We start from the raw sequence: 24,876 nt of genomic DNA on the forward strand, positions 1-24,876 counted from the left end.
AACACACTGTAACCAATCCTTCCCCTGATAACCCTGGTCAGGTCCATCTACAACACACTGTAACCAATCCTCCCCCTGGTAACCCTGGTCCATCTACAACACACTGTAACCAGTGCTCCCCCTGGTAACCCTGGTCAGGCCCATCTACAACACACTGTAACCAATCCTCCCCCTGGTAACCCTGGTCCGTCTACAACACACTGTAACCAATTCTCCCCCTGGTAACCCTGGTCCATCTACAACACACTGTAACCAATGCTCCCCCTGGTAACCCTGGTCAGGTCCATCTACAACACACTGTAACCAATCCTCCCCCTGGTAACCCTGGTCCATCTACAACACACTGTAACCAATCCTCCCCCTGATAACCCTGGTCAGGTCCGTCTACAACACACTGTAACCAATTCTCCCCCTGGTAACCCTGGTCAGGTGCTGGATGACAGGAAGCAGTGGTGGAAAGTGTGTAACTGCTCCGGGGCATCTGGCTATGTGCCAAACAACATCCTGGAGGTCACCAAGGCTGTGGACGTCACGATGCGGGGGGAGCCCATCTATAGCCATACTATACAGGTGAGTCCCTGGACGGTGTCTCAGAATGGTAGAAAGGTATTGATATTCTCAGCATTTCTATGTTAATATTAATCATTTTGATAAAGTAATACAGTCTTGGCCAAATGTTTTGAGAATGACTCAAATATTAATATTCACGTCTGCTTCCTCAGTTTGTATGATGGCAATTTGCATATACTCCAGCAAAGTCCCTCTTTGCCATGCAAATGAACTGAGTCCCCAAAAAACATTTCCACTGTATTTCAGCCCTGCCACAAAAGGACCAGTTGACATCATGTCAGTGATTCTCTCGTTAACACAGGTGTGAGTGTTGACGAGGACAAGGCTGGAGATCACTCTGTCATGCTGATTGAGTTCGAATAACAGACTGGAAGCTTCAAAAGGAGGGTGGTGCTTGGAATCACTGTTCTTCCTCTGTCAAACATGGTTACCTGCAAGGAAACACGTGCCGTCATCTTTGCTTTGCACAAAACAGGCTTCACAGGCAAGGATATTGCTGCCAGTAAGATTGCACCTAAATCAACCATTTATCGGATCATCAAGAACTGCAAGGAGAGCGGTTCAATTGTTGTGAAGGCTTCAGGGCGCCCAAGAAAGTCCAGCAAGCGCCAGGACCGTCTCCTAAAGTTGATTCAGCTGCGGGATCGGGGCACCACCAGTACAGAGCTTGTTCAGGAATGGCAGCAGGCAGGTGTGAGTGCATCTGCACGCACAGTGAGGCGAAGACTTTTGGAGGATGGCCTGGTGTCAAGAAGGGCAGCAAAGAAGCCACTTCTCTCCAGGAAAAACATCAGGGACAGACTGATATTCTGCTAAAGGTACAGTGATTGGACTGCTGGGGACTGGGGTAAAGTCATTTTCTCTGATGAATCCCCTTTCCGATTGTTTGGGGCATCCGGAAATAAAGCTTGTCTGGAAAAGTCAAGGTGAGCGCTACCATCAGTCCTGTGTCATGCCAACAGTAAAGCATCCTGAGACCATTCATGTGTGGGGTTGCTTCTCAGCCAAGGGAGTGGGCTCACTCACAATTTTGCCTAAGAACACAGCCATGAATAAAGAATGGAACTAACACTTCCTTCGAGAGCAACTTCTCCGAACCATCCCGGAAAACCCCACAAATTCTGACAAACTCCAAGCATTGATTATGCAAGAATGGGCTGCCATCAGTCAGGATGTGGCCCAGAAGTTAATTGGCAGCATGCCAGGGCGGATTGCAGAGGTCTTGAAAAAGAAGGGTCAACACTGCCAATATTGACTCTTTGCACCAAATTAATATTTGTGTCATTCTCAAAACTTTTGGCCACGACTGTAGACTCCTCTCCTCCACATGTTCACCAGTCCTATTGACAGAGTAAAGCATCTCATCAGCCATTAAATCATGTCCCTGTCATACATCTCATATTCATCTCTGTCTGTCTGTCTGTAACCTGTCTGTAACCTGTCTGTTTGTCTGTCTGTCTGTCTCCATTCCACCTGCACCTCTTTGTCTTCTACATAAAGCTAATGATGCCAAAGAAGGAGTTTGAGTTGTTCAAGGTATGGTTGGTTGGACCAGAGTCATACTGTATATACTATATATATATATATGACTCTGGGTTAGAATGGCTCTGTGTGCTGAGTGCCTTTTAGTGCAGTGATGGGCAGCTTTGATGGGGGCCACAAAAATCTGAACTTATCATGAGGGTGCTGCAGTGGCTCACAAGTCTGTTTACCCACTTCCATACCCACACATGCAGTCGGAGCCGGCCCTAACCTTCTGGTGGCCCTAACCTTCTGGTGGCCCTAACCTTCTGGTGGCCCTAACCTTCTGGTGGCCCTAACCTTCTGGTGGCCCTAAACTTCTGCAGCCGGAGCCGGCCCCTAACCTTCTGCAGCCGGAGCCGGCCCCTAACCTTCTGCAGTCGGAGCCGGCCCCTAACCTTCTGGGGGCCCTAACCTTCTGGGGGCCCTAACCTTCTGCAGTCGGAGCCGGCCCTAACCTTCTGCAGTCGGAGCCGGCCCTAACCTTCTGCAGTCGGAGCCGGCCCCTAACCTTCTGCAGTCGGAGCCGGCCCCTAACCTTCTGCAGTCGGAGCCGGCCCCTAACCTTCTGCAGTCGGAGCAGGCCCCTAACCTTCTGCAGTCGGAGCCGGCCCCTAACCTTCTGGGGACCCTAACCTTCTGCAGTCGGAGCCGGCCCCTAACCTTCTGGGGACCCTAACCTTCTGCAGTCGGAGTCGGCCCCTAACCTTCTGCAGTCGGAGCCGGCCCCTAACCTTCTGCAGTCGGAGCCGGCCCCTAACCTTCTGCAGTCGGAGCCGGCCCTAACCTTCTGCAGTCGGAGCCGGCCCTAACCTTCTGCAGTCGGAGCCGGCCCCTAACCTTCTGCAGTCGGAGCCGGCCCCTAACCTTCTGGGGGCCCTAACCTTCTGCAGTCGGAGCCGGCCCTAACCTTCTGCAGTCGGAGCCGGCCCCTAACCTTCTGCAGTCGGAGCCGGCCCAACCTTCTGCATTCGGAGCCGGGCTAGTGGAGGGATCTGGCTCCCTTCCATGTTATAGACGTCTAGATTCCCTCCGTAGTGTATCAGTTCCCCTGTAGCCGAGCTAGTGGAGGGATCTGGCTCCCTTCCATGTTATAGACGTCTAGATTCCCTCTGTAGTGTATCAGTTCCCCTCTAGCCGAGCTAGTGGAGGGATCTGGCTCCCTTCCATGTTATAGACGTCTAGATTCCCTCCGTAGTGTATCAGTTCCCCTCTAGCCGAGCTAGTGGAGGGATCTGGCTCCCTTCCATGTTATAGACATCTAGATTCCCTCCGTAGTGTATCAGTTCCCCTCTAGCCGAGCTAGTGGAGGGATCTGGCTCCCTTCCCATGTTATAGACGTCTAGATTCCCTCCGTAGTGTATAAGTTCCCCTCTAGCCGAGCTAGTGGAGGGATCTGGCTCCCTTCCATGTTATAGACGTCTAGATTCCCTCCGTAGTGTATCAGTTCCCCTCTAGCCGAGCTAGTGGAGGGATCTGGCACCCTTCCATGTTATAGACGTCTAGAATCCCTCCCTCTATATCCTCCACCTTGTGGTTTCATCTGAACCATATTACACCACCTTGTCAATGTGCTGTGGTTTCATCTGAACCATATTACCACCACCTTGTCAATGTGCTGTGGTTTCATATGAATCATATTACACCACCTTGTCAATGTGCTGTGGTTTCATCTGAACCATATTACACCACCTTGTCAATGTGCTGTGGTTTCATCTGAACCATATTACACCACCTTGTCAATGTGCTGTGGTTTCATCTGAACCATATTACACCACCTTGTCAATGTGCTGTGGTTTCATCTGAACCATATTACACCACCTTGTCAATGTGCTGTGGTTTCATCTGAACCATATTACACCACCTTGTCAATATGCTGTGGTTTCGAGGTTTCTTGTCAGTTGTCTTTGCACCTGAGTGAGTTTGCGGTGGGAAAACTACAGTACAACAACTCACAACCGTGTTTTATTTCCATTTCCTCATGCAAAGCAATTACTGGGAGAGTTGAACGAGGTAACTAAGCAACGTCTGCTTCATATTAATACAGTTACTGGGAGAGTTGAACGAGGTAACTAAGCAACGTCTGCTTCATATTAGTACAGTGGATGGATTCTGTTGGCGATGATTGTAGGATCTGTTGTTGTTGATTATTATATATCTTTTTTTACCCCTTTTTCTCCCTAATTTCGTGGTATCTAATTGGTAGTTACAGTCTTGTCTCATCGCTGCAACTCCCGTACGGACTTGGGCCGTGCGTCCTCCGAAACACAACCCAACCAAGAAGCACTGCTTCTTGACACAGCGCGCATCCAACCCGGAAGCCAGCCGCACCAATGTGTCGGAGGAAACACCATACACCTGGCAACCTTGGTCAGCACGCACTACACCCGGCCCGCCACAGGAGTTGCTAGTGCGCGATGAGACAAGGATATCCCAGCCGGTCAAAACCCTCCCCTAACCCGGACGACGCTGGGTTAATTGTGCGCCGCCCCATGGGTCTCTCGGTCGCGGCCGGCTGAGACAGAGCCTGGACTCAAACCCAGAGTCTCTAGTGGCACAGCTAGCACTGCGATGCAGTGCCTTAGACCACTGCGCCACTCGGGAGGCCCAGGCTAGATCTGTTCTGAGTTCACCACTACAGTCTCCTCGTCTCTTCTCCTCCTCAGAAACAGCGGACGGACTACGTCCCCAAACCCATGGCCACTCCCATGCCCCCCATCCCTACACCCCCCATCCCCACACCCCTCCCTCCTGCCCCGCCACGTCTCCCCACCCCTCCCCTGCCCCCCCCGCCCGAACCCCCCCGCCCCCCTCCCAGCACGGTGAGCAGACAGAGCAGCAACACCTCCAGCGACTCCGGAAGCATCCCAGCCAGCGTCACCATGAGAGACCACCCAAACCAGAGACCCCCGCCAGTCAACCGTAAGGCACACCTGTCTTCATGTAACTTTAGGAAAGGTTGTTGGGTGTCTGTGTACTGTAATGTCTAATGGGTGTCTGTGTACTGTACTGTCTAATGGGTGTCTGTGTACTGTACTGTCTAATGGGTGTCTGTGTACTGTAATGTCTCCTGGTGGCTGACGGTGGGCAGGGTTAATATCAGGAGTCTGGATTAGTGTTAGGGTTCAGGGTTAGGGTTTAGGTGGTATGGTTAATGTTGTGTTCTGTAGGGAGGAGGGTCAGGGTTGGAGTTTAGGTGGTATGGTTAATGTTGTGTCCTGTAGGGAGGAGGGTCAGGGTTCAGGGTTAGGGTTTAGGTGGCATGGTTAATGTTGTGTCCTGTAGGGAGGAAGTCCAACATGGAGGAGGGTCAGGGGTCAGGGTTAGGGTTTAGGTGGTATGGTTAATGTTGTGTCCTGTAGGGAGGAGGGTCAGGGTTAGGGTTTAGGTGGTATGGTTAATGTTGTGTCCTGTAGGGAGGAGGGTCAGGGGTCAGGGTTGGGGTTTAGGTGGTATGGTTAATGTTGTGTCCTGTAGGGAGGAGGGTCAGGGTTGGGGTTTAGGTGGTATGGTTAATGTTGTGTCCTGTAGGGAGGAAGTCCAACATGGAGGAGGTTCAGGACGAGTTGATGCACCGCCTCACGTTGGGTCGAAGCGCCAACAAGAAGTTTGCTGTTCCTGCTCGCAGCACCTCCCTCCCGTCCGTCAACATCACGTACGACTCCTCCCCTGACGAGGTCAAGGCCTGGCTGCAGCTGAAGGGGTTCAGCTCTGTGTACGTCATTTAACATACACTACCGTTCAACAGTTTGGGGTCACTTAGAAATGTCCATGTTTTCCATGCAAACATACATGAAATATAGTCAAGACGTTGACAAGGTTATAAATAAAATAAAAAATTATTCAAATAATAATTGTGTCCTTCAAAACTTTGCTTTCGTCAAAGAATCCTCCATTTGCAGCAACTACAGCCTTGCAGACCTTTGGCAGTCTAGGTAATCTGAAGAGATTTCACCCCATGCTTCCTGAAGAACCTCCCACAAGTTGGATTGGCTTGATGGGCACTTCTTACGTACCATACGATCAAGCTGCTCCCACAACAGCTCAATAGGGTTGAGATCTGGTGACTGTGATGGCCACTCCATTATAGACAGAATACCAGCTGATTGCTTCTTCCCTAAATAGTTATTGCATGGTTTGGAGCTGTGCTTTGGGTCATTGTCCTGTTGTAGGAGGAAATTGGCTCCAATTAAGTGCCGTCCACAGGGTATGGCATGTCGTTGTAAAATGGAGCCTTCCTTCTTCAAGATCCCTTTGACCCTGTACAAATCTCCCACTTTACCACCACCAAAGCATCCCCAGACCATCACATTGCCTCCACCAGGCTTGACAGATGGTTCCATCCTCCAGCATCTTTAATTTTTTTTCTGCATCTCCCGAATGTTCTTCTTTGTGATCCAAACACCTCAAACTTAGATTCGTCTGTCCATAACACTTTATTCCAATCTTCCTCTGTCCAGTGTCTGTGCTCTTTTGCCCATCTTAATCTTTTCTTTTTATTGGCCAGTCTGAGATGTGGCTTTTTCTTTGCAACTCTGCCTAGAAGACCAGCATCCCGGAGACGTCTCTTCACTGTTGACATTGAGACTGGTGTTTTGCGGGTACTATTTAATGAAGTTGCCAGTTGAGGACTTGTGTTTCTCATACTAGACACTCTAATGTACTTGTCCTCTTGCTCAGTTGTGCACTGGGGCCTCCCACTCCTCTTTCTATTCTGGTTAGGGCCAGTTTACGCTGTTCTGTGAAGGGAGTAGTACACAGCGTTGTACGAGATCTTCAGTTTCTCGCATGGAATAGCCTTCATTTCTCAGAACAAGAATAGACTGATGAGTTTCAGAAGAAAGTTCTTTGTTTCTACCCATTTTGAGCCTGTAATTGAACCCACAAATGCTGATGCTCCAGATACTCAACTAGTCTAAAGAAGGCCAGTTGTACTGCTTCTTTAATCAGAACAACAGTTTTCAGCTGTGCTAACAGAATTGCAAAATGGTTTTCTAATGATCAATTAGCCTTTTAAAATGATAAACGTGGATTAGCTAACAAAACGTGCCATTGGAACCCAGGAGTGATGGTTGCTGATAATGGGCCTCTGTACACCTATGTAGATATTCCATTAAAAATCAGCCGTTTCCAGTTTCAATAGTCATTTACAACATCAACAATGTCTTTACTGTATTTCTAATCATTTTGATGTTATTTTAATGGAACAAAATTCAACTTTTCTTTCAAAAACAAGGACATTTCTAAGTGTTTCCCAAACTCTTGAAGTGTATATGTATCATCTATATATCTATATGAGAATACATCCTATAGTATAGTACTGATACCTCCTCTCCTGACGAGGTCAAGGCCTGGCTACAGCTGAAGGGATTCAACTCGTTGTCACACTGGACATATAGAAATATTAGTTCTATCTGACTATGTGGCGATGACTGCTGGTGTCCCCCAAGGTTCTATTCTGGGTCCTGTGCTTTTCACTATTTAAATGAATGAGCTCAACTCTGGTGTGGCTTTTGTCTATTTCTACGGTGATGATGACTGTCGTACTCCTGTGCTACTACCCGTCTCTACAGTACCATTACCAGTCTGGGAGTATTAACCGGAGCCCAGCTGTTCTCTCTAAATAAGGAGGAGCTGAAGACGGTGTGTCCAGACGACGGGGCCAGGGTCTTCAGTCAGGTGACCGTCCAGAAGGCTGCTCTGGAGGTGGGTAGCTTCTCCTCTTACTAAACCTGATAACACTGAGCCGGCTAGCCCTGCAAGCTAGCTGATTAACACTGTTAGACCAGGGATAAAGATACAGTAGCTAGCTGCCTCAAGGCAGAGTGCAGAGTTAAATCTGAACGGCAGGCAGCCAATCATAGCTGCCTCAAGGCAGAGTGCAGAGTTAAATCTGAACGGCAGGCAACCAATCATAGCTGCCTCAAGGCAGAGTGCAGGGTTAAACCTGAATGGAAGGCAGCCAATCATAGCTACCTCAAGGCAGAGTGCAGGGTTAAACCTGAATGGAAGGCAGCCAATCATAGCTGCCTCAAGGCAGAGTGCAGGGTTAAACCTGAACGGAAGGCAGCTAATCATAGCTGCCTCAAGGCAGAGTGTAGGGTTAAACCTGAATGGAAGGCAGCCAATCATAGCTGCCTCAAGGCAGAGTGCAGGGTTAAACCTGAATGGAAGGCAGCCAATCATAGCTGCCTCAAGGCAGAGTGCAGGGTTAAACCTGAACGGAAGGCAGCTAATCATAGCTGCCTCAAGGCAGAGTGCAGGGTTAAACCTGAATGGAAGGCAGCCAATCATAGCTGCCTCAAGGCAGAGTGCAGGGTTAAACCTGAATGGAAGGCAGCCAATCATAGCTGCCTCAAGGCAGAGTGCAGGGTTAAACCTGAATGGAAGGCAGCCAATCACTAACGTGTTTAGCTTTCCAAAGTCCAGACTGTTGAAAAGTCCACTTGGGCTAAATGTTTGAACCCAGTGTTGCATTGTGGCTAGTGTAGTTCAGAGGATTCTACTGGCTGGGTGTCTGCTTTAGGGAATCTCTTCTTCTGAGTGTGTGTGATGTAATCACAAAACCTTGAATCTCTTCTTCTGAGTGTGTTTGATGTAACCACAGTACCTGCAAACACCTGTGTACCTATAAACACCTGTGTACCTATAAACACCTGTGTACCGATAAACACCAGTGTACCTATAAACACCAGTGTACCTATAAACACCTGTGTACCGATAAACACCAGTGTACCTATAAACACCAGTGTACCTATAAACACCTGTGTACCGATAAACACCAGTGTACCTATAAACACCAGTATACCTATAAACACCTGTGTACCTATAAACACCTGTGTACCTATAAACACCTGTGTACCTATAAACACCTGTGTACCGATAAACACCTGTGTACCGATAAACACCTGTGTACCTATAAACACCTGTGTACCTATAAACACCTGTGTACCTATAAACACCTGTGTACCGATAAACACCTGTGTACCTATAAACACCTGTGTACCTATAAACACCTGTGTACCTATAAACACCAGTGTACCTATAAACACCTGTGTACCGATAAACACCTGTGTACCTATAAACACCTGTGTACCTATAAACACCTGTGTACCGATAAACACCTGTGTACCGATAAACACCTGTGCTTTTTCTGCATTTTGATGCGTTACAGCCTTATTCTAAAATGGATTAAATTAATGTTTTTCCTCGTCAATCTACACACAATAACCCTTAATGACAAAGTGAAAACAGTTTTTATTTTTAGCAAATGTATAAAAAATGCTTACCTTATTTACATAAGTATTCAGACCCTCTGCTATGAGACTCCAAGTTGAGCTCAGATGCATCCTGTTTCCATTGATGATCCTTGAGGTGACCTAGGGTGGTGTAAGAACTAAGTATTCAGACCCTCTGCTATGAGACTCCAAGTTGAGCTCAGATGCATCCTGTTTCCATTGATGATCCTTGAGGTGACCTAGGGTGGTGTAAGAACTAAGTATTCAGACCCTCTGCTATGAGACTCCAAGTTGAGCTCAGATGCATCCTGTTTCCATTGATGATCCTTGAGGTTTCTACAATTTGATAGGAGTCCACCTGTGGTAAATTCAATTGATTGGATATGATTTGGAAAGGCACACACCTGTCTATATAAGGTCCCGCAGTTGACAGTGCATGTCAGAGCAAAAACCAAGCCATGAGGTCGAAGGGATTGTCCATAGAGCTCCGAGACAGGATTGTGTCGAGGCACAGATCCCCAAGAACACAGCGGCCTCCATCATTCTTAAATGGAAGAAGTTTGGAACCACCAATAATCTTCCTAGAGCCGCCAGGCCAAACTGAGCAATTGGGTGAGAAGAGCCTTGGTCAGAGAGGTGACCAAGAACCCGATGGTTACTCCGACAGAGCTCCAGAGTTCTTCTTTGGAGATGGGAGAACCTTCCAGAAGGACAACCATCTCTGTAGCACTCCGCCAATCAGGCCGTTATGGTGGAGTGGCTAGTTGAAAGCCACTCCGCAGTAAAAGGCACATCCCACTTAGTTTGTCAAAAGGCACCTAAAGGACACTCAGACCATGAGAAACCAGATTCTCTGGTCTGATGAAACCAAGATGTAACTCTTTGGCCTGAATGCCAAGCGTCACGTCTGGAGGAAACCTGACACCATCCCTACGGTGAATCATGGTGGTGGCAGCATCATGCTGTTGTCGTGACAACTATCATTAACTGAAGACTGATAGTTTTTATCAAAGATTCTTTGTAATTAGTTACTATGCGACCAACTGATTAATCACGTAACTAATTAACTAGGAAGTCGGGGGACCAAGGAATTATATTCAGATTACAAAGTTATCATTTCCTAAAATAACTTTTCAGATATTTTTCCTGATCAATTAGTCTTCGAATTAATGAATTATTTACTTTACCTCACGTTGGTCTCATTCCAAACGTCATAAATGGTTGGTTATCTGCACGAACCCAGTCATCCATACATCAATTGTCTTAAATCATTTATTTATTACTAACTAAGTAATGAACAGAAATGCATAAACAAACAAACAAAGGGAAATGATAGGAGAATGTGCCCCTAGTGGGCTGAACCGGCATGGCGGCTTGTTAGACAAAGGAGAAGTGGGGGTCGCCTAAGAAGTCACTACAGAGTGATAATTATAACAATTGAAATGCTAATCCTTTACACATGAACGCTCACTCATTCTGGAACAATTGCAATCAATATATATATTTACGCTCAGTGTGTCGTATTGATCGCTGGTGAAAAGTCTTTCTTTTGTAGAATTGTCTCTCTCTCCTGTCTTGGTTAGAGGGGATAGTTCAAAGTGACATTCGTTATAGAATGGATGTTTCGGCGGTTGTCGTTCTTCGCGTTCAATGATACCGAATTCCTAGCTGCAGACTAGTTATTAATATCAAAGACTTGTTCTTATTCAGTCGGTATGGATAGTCGAAGAATTTAACCACGTGGTATGGTTAAAAGATTCTGCAACCTTTAGCCATCTCGTAATTGAGGTAAGCTCGGTCAAGGGTCAAGGGGTCTGAATACTTTCCGAATGCACTGTTTACAGGTACATACAGGTGTTTGCAGGTACATACAGATGTTTACAGGTACATACAGGTGTTTACAGGTACATACAGGTGTTTGCAGGTACATACAGGTGTTTACAGGAGTTTGCAGGTATATACAGGTCTTTACAGGTATATACAAGTGTTTGCAGGTACATACAGTTGTTTACAGGTACATACAAGTGTTTTCAGGTACATACAGGTGTTTACAGGTACATACAATTATTTACAGATACATACCTGTGTTTACAGGTACATACAGGTGTTTACAGGTACATACAGATGTTTGCAGGTATCTGCAGGTATATTCAGGTACATACAGGTGTTTACAGGTATCTGCAGGTATATTCAGGTGTTTACAGGTACATACAGGTATTTGCAGGTACATACAGGTGTTTACAGGAGTTTGCAGGTATATACAGGTCTTTACAGGTGTTTACAGGTATTTGCAGGTACATACGTGTATTTGCAGGTACCTACAGATGTTTACAGGTGTTTACAGGTACATACAGGTCTTTACAGGTACATACAGGTGTTTACAGGTACACACAGGTATTTGCAGGTACATACAGGTGTTTGCAGGTACATACAGGTGTTTTCAGGGGTACTTGCAGTCTACATGCTCTTTAAAGCTTTGGCAAGGTGTGGTTTCTGTCTGGTCTCTGTCCTCCTGCAGGTTTTCTTCTGACCACTGCAGTCTACAGACTCTAAACTCTCACTAAGGTATTGTTCCACTAGATCGGTTGTTCTAGGCTCTACTCTGTTGGCCAGCGTTCATGTAGTCACGGCTCTCTTCTGTTCAGGACTTCTGCACACCTGTCTCACTAGGCTAACACACCTCATTGGTCTGTGGACTTCTCCACACCTGTCTCACTAGGCTAACACACCTCATTGGTCTGTGGACTTCTCCACACCTGTCTCACTAGGCTAACACACCTCACCGGTCTGTGGACTTCTCCACACCTGTCTCACTAGGCTAACACACCTCATTAGTCTGTGGACTTCTCCACACCTGTCTCACTAGGCTAACACACCTCATTGGTCTGTGGACTTCTCCACACCTGTCTCACTAGGCTAACACACCTCATTGGTCTGTGGACTTCTCCACACCGGTCTCACTAGGCTAACACACCTCACCGGTCTGGGTTCTAAATCCACCACTTAGACAATCCAGTGTGCAGGTCAAGATAACATACAGTATGTCTTGTATCAACTGCTCACATTGAAAAACAGTCTTAAGTTTGGATCAATATTTTCTCATACTTAAATAAGGCTGTTTTTCTAAATGTTGTGAAGCTGGCCAGCAGATGGAAGCTAAAAACTGAGATTCTCCTTCCTAGATAACTACCATGGCTTGAACCCTCCTTCCTAGATAACCACCATGGCTTTAAGAACCCTCCTTCCTAGATAACCACCATGGCTTTAAGAACCCTCCTTCCTAGATAACCACCATGGCTTTAAGAACCCTCCTTCCTAGATAACCACCATGGCTTTAAGAACCCTCCTTCCTAGATAACTACCATGGCTTTAAGAACCCTCCTCCCGGTCTCATTCCTAGATAACTACCATGGCTTTAAGAACCCTCCTTCCTAGATAACCACCATGGCTTTAAGAACCCTCCTCCCGGTCTCCTTCCTAGATAACCACCATGGCTTTAAGAACCCTCCTTCCTAGATAACCACCATGGCTTTAAGAACCCTCCTCCCGGTCTCCTTCCTAGATAACTACCATGGCTTTAAGAACCCTCCTTCCTAGATAACCACCATGGCTTTAAGAACCCTCCTTCCTAGATAACCACCATGGCTTTAAGAACCCTCCTTCCTAGATAACCACCATGGCTTTAAGAACCCTCCTCCCGGTCTCCTTCCTAGATAACCACCATGGCTTTAAGAACCCTCCTTCCTAGATAACCACCATGGCTTTAAGAACCTTCCTCCCGGTCTCCTTCCTAGATAACCACCATGGCTTTAAGAACCCTCCTTCCTAGATAACCACCATGGCTTTAAGAACCCTCCTTCCTAGATAACTACCATGGCTTTAAGAACCCTCCTCCCGGTCTCATTCCTAGATAACTACCATGGCTTTAAGAACCCTCCTTCCTAGATAACCACCATGGCTTTAAGAACCCTCCTCCCGGTCTCCTTCCTAGATAACTACCATGGCTTTAAGAACCCTCCTTCCTAGATAACCACCATGGCTTTAAGAACCCTCCTTCCTAGATAACCACCATGGCTTTAAGAACCCTCCTTCCTAGATAACCACCATGGCTTTAAGAACCCTCCTTCCTAGATAACCACCATGGCTTTAAGAACCCTCCTCCCGGTCTCCTTCCTAGATAACCACCATGGCTTTAAGAACCCTCCTTCCTAGATAACCACCATGGCTTTAAGAACTTTCCTCCCGGTCTCCTTCCTAGATAACCACCATGGCTTTAAGAACCCACCTCCCGGTCTCCATCCTAGATAACCACCATGGCTTTAAGAACCCTCCTCCCGGTCTCCTTCCTAGATAACCACCATGGCTATACCCACCTCCCGGTCTCCTTCCTAGATAACCACCATGGCTTTAAGAACCCTCCTCCCGGTCTCCTTCCTAGATAACCACCATGGCTTTAAGAACCCACCTCCCGGTCTCCTTCCTAGATAACCACCATGGCTTTAAGAACCCTCCTCCTGGTCTCCTTCCTAGATAACCACCATGGCTTTAAGAACCTACCTCCCGGTCTCCTTCCTAGATAACCACCATGGCTATACCCACCTCCCGGTCTCCTTCCTAGATAACCACCATGGCTTTAAGAACCCTCCTCCCGGTCTCCTTCCTAGATAACCACCATGGCTTTAAGAACCCTCCGTCCTAGATAACCACCATGGCTTTAAGAACCTTCCTCCCGGTCTCCTTCCTAGATAACCACCATGGCTTTAAGAACCCACCTCCCGGTCTCCATCCTAGATAACCACCATGGCTTTAAGAACCCTCCTCCCGGTCTCCTTCCTAGATAACCACCATGGCTATACCCACCTCCCGGTCTCCTTCCTAGATAACCACCATGGCTTTAAGAACCCACCTCCCGGTCTCCTTCCTAGATAACCACCATGGCTTTAAGAACCCTCCTCCTGGTCTCCTTCCTAGATAACCGCCATGGCTTTAAGAACCTACCTCCCGGTCTCCTTCCTAGATAACCACCATAGCTTTAAGAACCCTCCTCCTGGTCTCCTTCCTAGATAACCACCATGGCTATACCCACCTCCCGGTCTCCTTCCTAGATAACCACCATGGCTCTAAGAACCCACCTCCCGGTCTCCATCCTAGATAACCACCATGGCTTTAAGAACCCACCTCCCGGTCTCCTTCCTAGATAACCACCATGGCTTTATGAACCCTCCTCCTGGTCTCCTTCCTAGATAACCACCATGGCTTTAAGAACCCTCCTCCCGGTCTCCTCCTGTCTGTAAGCGTTACCATCCCTCACCTCTCACCATGAGCTCAGCCTGCACTGCCATGGAGAATCATATCATACCATATCACTACTAGACTGAACCGTTACCTTCTAACAGTTAACATCCTTCTCCATGACCTTATCACTACTAGACTGAACCGTTCCCAAGGCCAAGGGGAACTTTAACCCTGAACTGGAATATCAATTAGATGTCAGGTCTGTTTCTTCCTGAACTACAGTACATGTCAGGTCTGTTTCCTCCTGAACTACAGTATATTTCAGGTCTGTTTCTTCCTGAACTACAGTATATTTCAGGTCTGTTTCCTCCTGAACTACAGTATATGTCAGGTCTGTTTCCTCCTGAACTACAGTATATGTCAGGTCTGTTTCCTCCTGAACTACAGTATATTTCAGGTCTGTTTCCTCCTGAACTACAGTATATTTCAGGTCTGTTTCTTCCTGAACTACAGTGTAATGTATGATACTAGTAATGTAACTATAGGTCAGTTTATAACAGGTTGAGTGTAATGTGTTATACTACTAATGGAACTACAGGTCAGTTTATAACAGGTTGAGTGTTATACTACTAATGGAACTACAGGTCAGTTTAGAACAGGTTGAGTGTAATGTATAACACTACTAATGAAACTACAGGTCAGTTTAGAACAGGTTGAGTGTGATACTACTAATGGAACTACAGGTCAGTTTAGAACAGGTTGAGTGTTATACTACTAATGGAACTACAGGTCAGTTTAGAACAGGTTGAGTGTGATACTACTAATGGAACTACAGGTCAGTTTAGAACAGGTTTAGTGTTATTGTAGTCATGTAACTACAGGTCAGTTTATAACAGGTTGAGTGTAATGTGTTATACTACTAATGGAACTACAGGTCAGTTTATATCAGGTTGAGTGTTATACTACTAATGTAACTACAGGTCAGTTTATAACAGGTTGAGTGTTATACTACTAATGTAACTACAGGTAAGTTTAGAACAAGTTGAGTGTGATACTACTAATGGAACTACAGGTCAGTTTAGAACAGGTTGAGTGTTATACTACTAATGGAACTACAGGTCAGTTTAGAACAGGTTGAGTGTTATACTACTAATGTAACTACAGGTCAGTTTATAACAGGTTGAGTGTAATGTATAATACTACTAATGGAACTCCAGGTCAATTTATAACAGGTTGAGTGTAATGTATAACACTACTAATGGAACTACAGGTCAGTTTATAACAGGTTGAGTGTAATGTGTTATACTACTAATGTAACTACAGGTCAGTTTATAACAGGTTGAGTGTAATGTATAATACTACTAATGGAACTCCAGGTCAATTTATAACAGGTTGAGTGTAATGTATAACACTACTAATGGAACTACAGGTCAGTTTATAACAGGTTGAGTGTAATGTGTTATACTACTAATGTAACTACAGGTCAGTTTAGAACAGGTTGAGTGTTATACTACTAATGTAACTACCGGTCAGTTTATAACAGGTTGAGTGTTATACTACTATTGTAACTACAGGTAAGTTTAGAACAAGTTGAGTGTGATACTACTAATGGAACTGCAGGTCAGTTTATAACAGGTTGAGTGTTATACTACTAATGGAACTACAGGTCAGTTTATAACAGGTTGAGTGTTATACTACTAATGTAACTACAGGTCAGTTTATAACAGGTTGAGTGTGATACTACTAATGGAACTGCAGGTCAGTTTAGAACAGGTTGAGTGTTATACTACTAATGGAACTACAGGTCAGTCTAGAACAGGTTGAGTGTTATACTACTAATGGAACTACAGGTTAGTTTAGAACAGGTTGAGTGTAATATATAATACTACTAATGGAACTCCAGGTCAGTTTATAACAGGTTGAGTGTTAAACTACTAATGGAACTACAGGTTAGTTTAGAACAGGTTGAGTGTAATGTATAATACTACTAATGGAACTCCTGGTCAGTTTATAACAGGTTGAGTGTAATGTATAACACTACTAATGGAACTACAGGTCAGTTTATAACAGGTTGAGTGTAATGTGTTATACTACTAATGTAACTACAGGTCAGTTTTGAGTGAGTCTGCCTAAAGGAACTACAGGTCAGTTTATTACAGGTTGCGTGTGATACTACTAATGGAACTACAGGTCAGTTTAGAACAGGTTGAGTGAGTCTGCCTAAAGGAACTACAGGTCAGTTTATAACAGGTTGAGTGTAATGTGTTATACTACTAATGGAACTACAGGTCAGTTTATAACAGGTTGAGTGTGATACTACTAATGGAACTACAGGTCAGTTTATAACAGGTTGAGTGTAATGTATAACACTACTAATGAAACTACAGGTCAGTTTATAACAGGTTGAGTGTAATGTATAACACTACTAAAGGAACTACAGGTCAGTTTATAACAGGTTGAGTGTGATACTACTAATGGAACTACAGGCCAGTTTATAACAGGTTGAGTGTGATACTACTAATGGAACTACAGGTCAGTTTATAACAGGTTGAGTGTTATACTACTAATGGAACTACAGGTCAGTTTATAACAGGTTGAGTGTTATACTACTAAAGGAACTACAGATCAGTTTATAACAGGTTGAGTGTGATACTACTAATGGAACTACAGGTCAGTTTATAACAGGTTGAGTGTTATACTACTAATGGAACTACAGGTCAGTTTATTACAGGTTGAGTGTTATACTACTAATGGAACTACAGGTCAGTTTATTACAGGTTGAGTGTTATACTACTAATGGAACTACAGGTCAGTTTATTACAGGTTGAGTGTTATACTACTAATGGAACTACAGGTCAGTTTATTACAGGTTGAGTGTTATACTACTAATGGAACTACAGGTCAGTTTATTACAGGTTGAGTGTTATACTACTAATGGAACTACAGGTCAGTTTATAACAGGTTGAGTGTTATACTACTAATGGAACTACAGGTCAGTTTAGAACAGGTTGAGTGTTATACTACTAATGGAACTACAGGTCAGTTCATAACAGGCTGAGTGTAATGTGTTATACTACTAATGGAACTACAGGTCAGTTTATAACAGGTTGAGTGTAATGTGTTATACTACTAAGGGAACTGCAGGTCAGTTTATAACAGGTTGAGTGTAATGTATAACACTACTAATGAAACTACAGGTCAGTTTATAACAGGTTGAGTGTGATACTACTAATGGAACTACAGGTCAGTTTATAACAGGTTGAGTGTTATACTACTAATGGAACTACAGGTCAGTTTATAACAGGTTGAGTGTTATACTACTAATGGAACTACAGGTCAGTTTATAACAGGTTGAGTGTGATACTACTAAAGGAACTACAGATCAGTTTATAACAGGTTGAGTGTTATACTACTAATGAAACTACAGGTCAGTTTAGAACAGGTTGAGTGTGATACTACTAATGAAACTACAGGTCAGTTTATAACAGGTTGAGTGTTATACTACTAATGGAACTACAGGTCAGTTTATAACAGGTTGAGTGTGATACTACTAAAGGAACTACAGATCAGTTTATAACAGGTTGAGTGTTATACTACTAATGGAACTACAGGTCAGTTTATAACAGGTTGAGTGTGATACTACTAATGAAACTACAGGTCAGTTTATAACAGGTTGAGTGGGTCTGCCTAAAGGAAATGTAGGTATTTGTGGATCATCTCTGAAAACATAAGGTTTACTCCAGCGCTGGTCCTGAGTACGATGTTGTCCGGCTGGTTCTCAGTCTAAAGGTCGGTAGGTCTGCAGGACAGCAGCTCTCTCAGGCCAGAGCTAGCAACGCCTACTGTCTGACCGGCCACAGGAGTCTCCCACCAGACTGTCATCTACATTCACTAACAGTTTCCCTGTAGCTGCCCAGCGGGTGAGGCTTCTCCCCTGTTCTCTAGTGGATTCGTAGAGATATAAACACTAGAATGGTTTCTAGAGAGACCTAACTACTGTTTTCAACTCTATGATTCAGCCCTGCTGTGTAGTGTTCCCCTGTGGGAGACATCTCTACTGACTCTAACCTCCTTTCTCTGATATCTCTCTATATCCCCCTTTCTCTCTCTATATCCCCCTCTATCTCTCCCTCATCCATCCCCCTCTATCTCTCCCTATATCCCCCTCTCTCCTCCCTCCGTCCCCCTCTCTATCTCTCCCTATATCCCCCTCTCTCCTCCCTCCGTCCCCCTCTATCTCTCCCTATATCCCCCTCTCTCCGTCCCCCTCTCTATCTCTCCCTATATCCCCCTCTCTCCTCTCTCCGTCCCCCTCTCTATCTCTCCCTATATCCCCCTCTCTCCTCTCTCCGTCCCCCTCTCTATCTCTCCCTATATCCCGCTCTCTCCTCCCTCCATCCCCCTCTCTATCTCTCCCTATATCCCGCTCCCTCCGTCCCCCTCTCTATCTCTCCCTATATCCCCCTCTCTCCTCCCTCCGTCCCCCTCTCTATCTCTCCCTATATCCCCCTCTCTCCTCCCTCCGTCCCCCTCTCTATCTCTCCCTATATCCCGCTCCCTCCGTCCCCCTCTCTATCTCTCCCTATATCCCCCTCTCTCTCTCTCTCTCCCCTCCCCCTCCCTCCCCCTCTCCCTATATCCCCCTCTCTCCCTCCGTCCCCCGCTCTATCTCTCCCTATATCCCCTCTCTCTCTCTCTCTCTCTCTCCCCTCCCCTCCATCCCCCTCTCTCTATATCCCCCTCTCTCCCTCCGTCCCCCGCTCTATCTCTCCCTATATCCCCTCTCTCTCTCTCCCCTCCCCCTATATCCCCCTCTCTCCCTCCCCCTCTCTCTATATCCCCCTCTCTCCCTCCGTCCCCCGCTCTCTCTCCCTATATCCCCCTCCCTCCGTCCCCCTCTCTATCTCTCCCCATATCCCCTCTCTCTCTCCCCTCCCCCTATATCCCCCTCTCTCCCTCCCCCTCTCTCTATATCCCCCTCTCTCCCTCCCCCTCTCTCTATATCCCCCTCTCTCCCTCCGTCCCCCGCTCTCTCTCCCTATATCCCCATCCATCCGTCCCCCTCTCTATCTCTCCCTATATCCCCTCTCTATCCCCCTCCCTCCGTCCCCTCTCTATCTCTCCCTATATCTCTCCCTATATCCCCCTCTCTATCCCCCTCCCTCCGTCCCCTCCCTATATCCCCCTCTCTCCCCCTCCCTCCGTCCCCTCTCTATCCCTCCCTATATCCCCCTCTATCCCCCTCCCTCCGTCCCCTCCCTATATCCCCCTCTCTCCTCCTCCCTCCGTCCCCTCTCTATCCCTCCCTATATCCCCCTCTATCCCCCTCCCTCCGTCCCCTCCCTATATCCCCTCTCTCTCTCCCCTCCCCCCCTATATCCCTCCCCCCCCTATATCCCTCCCTCTCCCCTCCCTCCCCCTCCCTCTCTCTCTCCTCCCCCTCTCTCTCCCTCTCCCTCTCTCTCTCCCCTCTCTCTCCCCTCCCCCCTCTCTCTCCCCTCCCTCCCCCTCTCTCTCTCCTCCCTCCCTCCCCCTCTCTCTCTCCCCCTCCCCCTCTCCCCCTCTCTCTCTCCCCTCCCCCTCTCCCCCTCTCTCTCTCCTCTCCCTCTCTCTCCTCCCTCCCTCCCCCTCTCTCTCCCCTCCCCCTCTCTCCCCCCCCCTCTCTCTCCCCTCCCCCTCTCTCTCTCCCCTCCCCCTCTCTCTCCCCTCTCCCCCTCTCTCTCTCCCCTCCCCCTCTCTCTCCCCTCCCACCCTCCCCCCCTCCCTCCCTCCTCCTCTCTATCTCCCCTCCAGAGGAGTTCAGGGTCAGAGCTGCAGGAGATCATGCGGAGGCGTCAGGAGAAGCTGTCGGTCACAACCTGTGACTCAGGGGTGGGAGTCATTTGACGAGTGCAGCAACCACTGAACCCTCCGGGCCTCGCCCACCTCCTTCATGACCACGCCCCTTTACGTTGTCACGGTTTCTGTTTCCAGGACGCCACGGAGCGCGCCCAGTTCGCTGAGATCCTGAGACGACGTCAGCAGCTTCTGGAGCAGTCACCTTAGAAGCGAAGCAACACTAGACAGACAGACTGGAGGGTTCAACATGGACTACAGCACACAGAGTTGCATCCCAACTGGGGATGTCTGATCACAATACCTGTGGATTTATACACTTACACTTCAATGAACTATTGTTTTTGATTCAAATGTGTCAGTTATTCCTTGCACAGGATGCTGGGAAAAATAGAAGGAGAAAATAGTTTCAACCTACACCTCATTGGACCAGAGTTGTCGTAGTTACAGGTGGTGGGGGGGGGGGTGTAGGATAACACTGGACACAGAATGGATCAGGTGTGGTCTTGACCTACAGACGAAATAGAACCGACCAAAATAACCATCGTCTGTGTATAGATTCTGATCTACAGTATTTCAGTTATGAATGATAAGATGTTTATAATAACCAAATGTTGAATATAATCGTTATTGTGTAAATCTTCTGGTTTACTGGTAAAGAGAATAATATTATATTTATGTATATATCCTCTTTTATGTTATGGTAATATGCCAAAATAGTAACTTGACATATAAATGACATTGGTCAAATGAATTTCAGATACAGGTGTTTAAGAGTGTAAAGATGTTTTCTCTCATAAGGTGCATCAGATAATATTGACTGTGATAAACATGCTTCCATTTAATACACTCTGAATGACCTAAAATCCCATATCGGTCTTTCACAGGACAAACCAAGCTGTACAGGTCATATCGGTCTTTCACAGGACAAACCAAGCTGTACAGGTCATATCGGTCTTTCACAGGACAAACCAAGCTGTACAGGTCATATCGGTCTTTCACAGGACAAACCAAGCTGAACAGGTCATATCGGTCTTTCACAGGACAAACCAAGCTGTACAGGTCATATTGGTCTTTCACAGTCAGGCCAAACCAAGCTGAACAGGTCATATTGGTCTTTCACAGGACAAACCAAGCTGAACAGGTCATATTGGTCTTTCACAGTCAGTACAAACCAAGCTGAACAGGTCATATTGGTCTTTCACAGTCAGGACAAACCAAGCTGAACAGGTCATATTGGTCTTTCACAGGACAAACCAAGCTGTACAGGTCATATTGGTCTTTCACAGGACAAACCAAGCTGTACAGGTCATATTGGTCTTTCACAGGACAAACCAAGCTGTACAGGTCATATTGGTCTTTCACAGGACAAACCAAGCTGAACAGGTCATATTGGTCTTTCACAGTCAGGACAAACCAAGCTGAACAGGTCATATTGGTCTTTCACAGGACAAACCAAGCTGTACAGGTCATATTGGTCTTTCACAGGACAAACCAAGCTGAACAGGTCATATTGGTCTTTCACAGGACAAACCAAGCTGAACAGGTCATATTGGTCTTTCACAGGACAAACCAAGCTGTACAGGTCATATTGGTCTTTCACAGGACAAACCAAGCTGAACAGGTCATATTGGTCTTTCACAGGACAAACCAAGCTGAACAGGTCATATTGGTCTTTCACAGGACAAACCAAGCTGAACAGGTCATATTGGTCTTTCACAGGACAAACCAAGCTGAACAGGTCATATCGGTCTTTCACAGGACAAACCAAGCTGAACAGGTCATATTGGTCTTTCACAGTCAGGACAAACCAAGCTGAACAGGTCATATCGGTCTTTCACAGGACAAACCAAGCTGAACAGGTCATATTGGTCTTTCACAGGACAAACCAAGCTGAACAGGTCATATTGGTCTTTCACAGTCAGGACAAACCAAGCTGAACAGGTCATATTGGTCTTTCACAGGACAAACCAAGCTGTACAGGTCATATTGGTCTTTCACAGGACAAACCAAGCTGAACAGGTCATATTGGTCTTTCACAGGACAAACCAAGCTGAACAGGTCATATTGGTCTTTCACAGGACAAACCAAGCTGAACAGGTCATATTGGTCTTTCACAGGACAAACCAAGCTGAACAGGTCATATCGGTCTTTCACAGGACAAACCAAGCTGAACAGGTCATATTGGTCTTTCACAGTCAGGACAAACCAAGCTGAACAGGTCATATCGGTCTTTCACAGGACAAACCAAGCTGAACAGGTCATATTGGTCTTTCACAGGACAAACCAAGCTGAACAGGTCATATTGGTCTTTCACAGTCAGGACAAACCAAGCTGAACAGGTCATATTGGTCTTTCACAGGACAAACCAAGCTGAACAGGTCATATTGGTCTTTCACAGGACAAACCAAGCTGAACAGGTCATATTGGTCTTTCACAGGACAAACCAAGCTGAACAGGTCATATTGGTCTTTCACAGTCAGGACAAACCAAGCTGTACAGGTCATATTGGTCTTTCACAGGACAAACCAAGCTGAACAGGTCATATTGGTCTTTCACAGGACAAACCAAGCTGTACAGGTCATATTGGTCTTTCACAGGACAAACCAAGCTGAACAGGTCATATTGGTCTTTCACAGTCAGGACAAACCAAGCTGAACAGGTCATATCGGTCTTTCACAGGACAAACCAAGCTGAACAGGTCATATTGGTCTTTCACAGGACAAACCAAGCTGAACAGGTCATATTGGTCTTTCACAGTCAGGACAAACCAAGCTGAACAGGTCATATTGGTCTTTCACAGGACAAACCAAGCTGAACAGGTCATATTGGTCTTTCACAGTCAGGCCAAACCAAGCTGAACAGGTCATATTGGTCTTTCACAGTCAGGACAAACCAAGCTGTACAGGTCATATTGGTCTTTCACAGGACAAACCAAGCTGTACAGGTCATATTGGTCTTTCACAGGACAAACCAAGCTGAACAGGTCATATTGGTCTTTCACAGGACAAACCAAGCTGAACAGGTCATATTGGTCTTTCACAGGACAAACCAAGCTGAACAGGTCATATTGGTCTTTCACAGGACAAACCAAGCTGAACAGGTCATATTGGTCTTTCACAGGACAAACCAAGCTGAACAGGTCATATTGGTCTTTCACAGGACAAACCAAGCTGAACAGGTCATATTGGTCTTTCACAGGACAAACCAAGCTGAACAGGTCATATCGGTCTTTCACAGGACAAACCAAGCTGAACAGGTCATATTGGTCTTTCACAGTCAGGACAAACCAAGCTGTACAGGTCATATTGGTCTTTCACAGGACAAACCAAGCTGAACAGGTCATATTGGTCTTTCACAGGACAAACCAAGCTGAACAGGTCATATTGGTCTTTCACAGTCAGGCCAAACCAAGCTGAACAGGTCATATTGGTCTTTCACAGGACAAACCAAGCTGTACAGGTCATATTGGTCTTTCACAGGACAAACCAAGCTGTACAGGTCATATTGGTCTTTCACAGGACAAACCAAGCTGTACAGGTCATATTGGTCTTTCACAGGACAAACCAAGCTGAACAGGTCATATCGGTCTTTCACAGGACAAACCAAGCTGAACAGGTCATATCGGTCTTTCACAGGACAAACCAAGCTGAACAGGTCATATTGGTCTTTCACAGGACAAACCAAGCTGAACAGGTCATATTGGTCTTTCACAGGACAAACCAAGCTGAACAGGTCATATTGGTCTTTCACAGGACAAACCAAGCTGAACAGGTCATATTGGTCTTTCACAGGACAAACCAAGCTGAACAGGTCATATTGGTCTTTCACAGTCAGGACAAACCAAGCTGAACAGGTCATATCGGTCTTTCACAGGACAAACCAAGCTGAACAGGTCATATTGGTGGTCTTTCACAGTCAGGACAAACCAAGCTGAACAGGTCATATTGGTCTTTCACAGTCAGGACAAACCAAGCTGAACAGGTCATATTGGTCTTTCACAGGACAAACCAAGCTGAACAGGTCATATCGGTCTTTCACAGTCAGGACAAACCAAGCTGAACAGGTCATATTGGTCTTTCACAGTCAGGACAAACCAAGCTGAACAGGTCATATCGGTCTTTCACAGTCAGTACAAACCAAGCTGTACAGGTCATATTGGTCTTTCACAGTCAGGACAAACCAAGCTGAACAGGTCATATTGGTCTTTCACAGGACAAACCAAGCTGAACAGGTCATATTGGTCTTTCACAGTCAGGCCAAACCAAGCTGAACAGGTCATATTGGTCTTTCACAGTCAGGACAAACCAAGCTGTACAGGTCATATTGGTCTTTCACAGGACAAACCAAGCTGTACAGGTCATATTGGTCTTTCACAGGACAAACCAAGCTGAACAGGTCATATTGGTCTTTCACAGGACAAACCAAGCTGAACAGGTCATATTGGTCTTTCACAGGACAAACCAAGCTGAACAGG

General features: G+C 46.2%; 1 protein-coding gene across 1 annotated transcript in view; it reads left to right on the top strand.

Annotated features, from left to right (window-relative positions):
* LOC109887441 (epidermal growth factor receptor kinase substrate 8-like) overlaps positions 1-20,655 on the top strand; it is a 150,697-nt gene extending 130,042 nt beyond the window's left edge. Inside the window, 6 exon segments of the mRNA XM_031815377.1 lie at positions 430-570; positions 4,758-5,013; positions 5,623-5,806; positions 7,665-7,797; positions 20,358-20,438; positions 20,440-20,655. Coding sequence (XP_031671237.1) covers positions 430-570; positions 4,758-5,013; positions 5,623-5,806; positions 7,665-7,797; positions 20,358-20,438; positions 20,440-20,469 — 825 coding nt within the window. The 3' untranslated portion in view covers positions 20,470-20,655.
* Positions 20,656-24,876: the final 4,221 nt, after the last annotated feature.

The sequence above is a fragment of the Oncorhynchus kisutch genome, unplaced genomic scaffold (genome assembly GCF_002021735.2).
Source record: "Oncorhynchus kisutch isolate 150728-3 unplaced genomic scaffold, Okis_V2 Okis09a-Okis19a_hom, whole genome shotgun sequence".
NCBI lineage: Eukaryota > Metazoa > Chordata > Actinopteri > Salmoniformes > Salmonidae > Oncorhynchus > Oncorhynchus kisutch.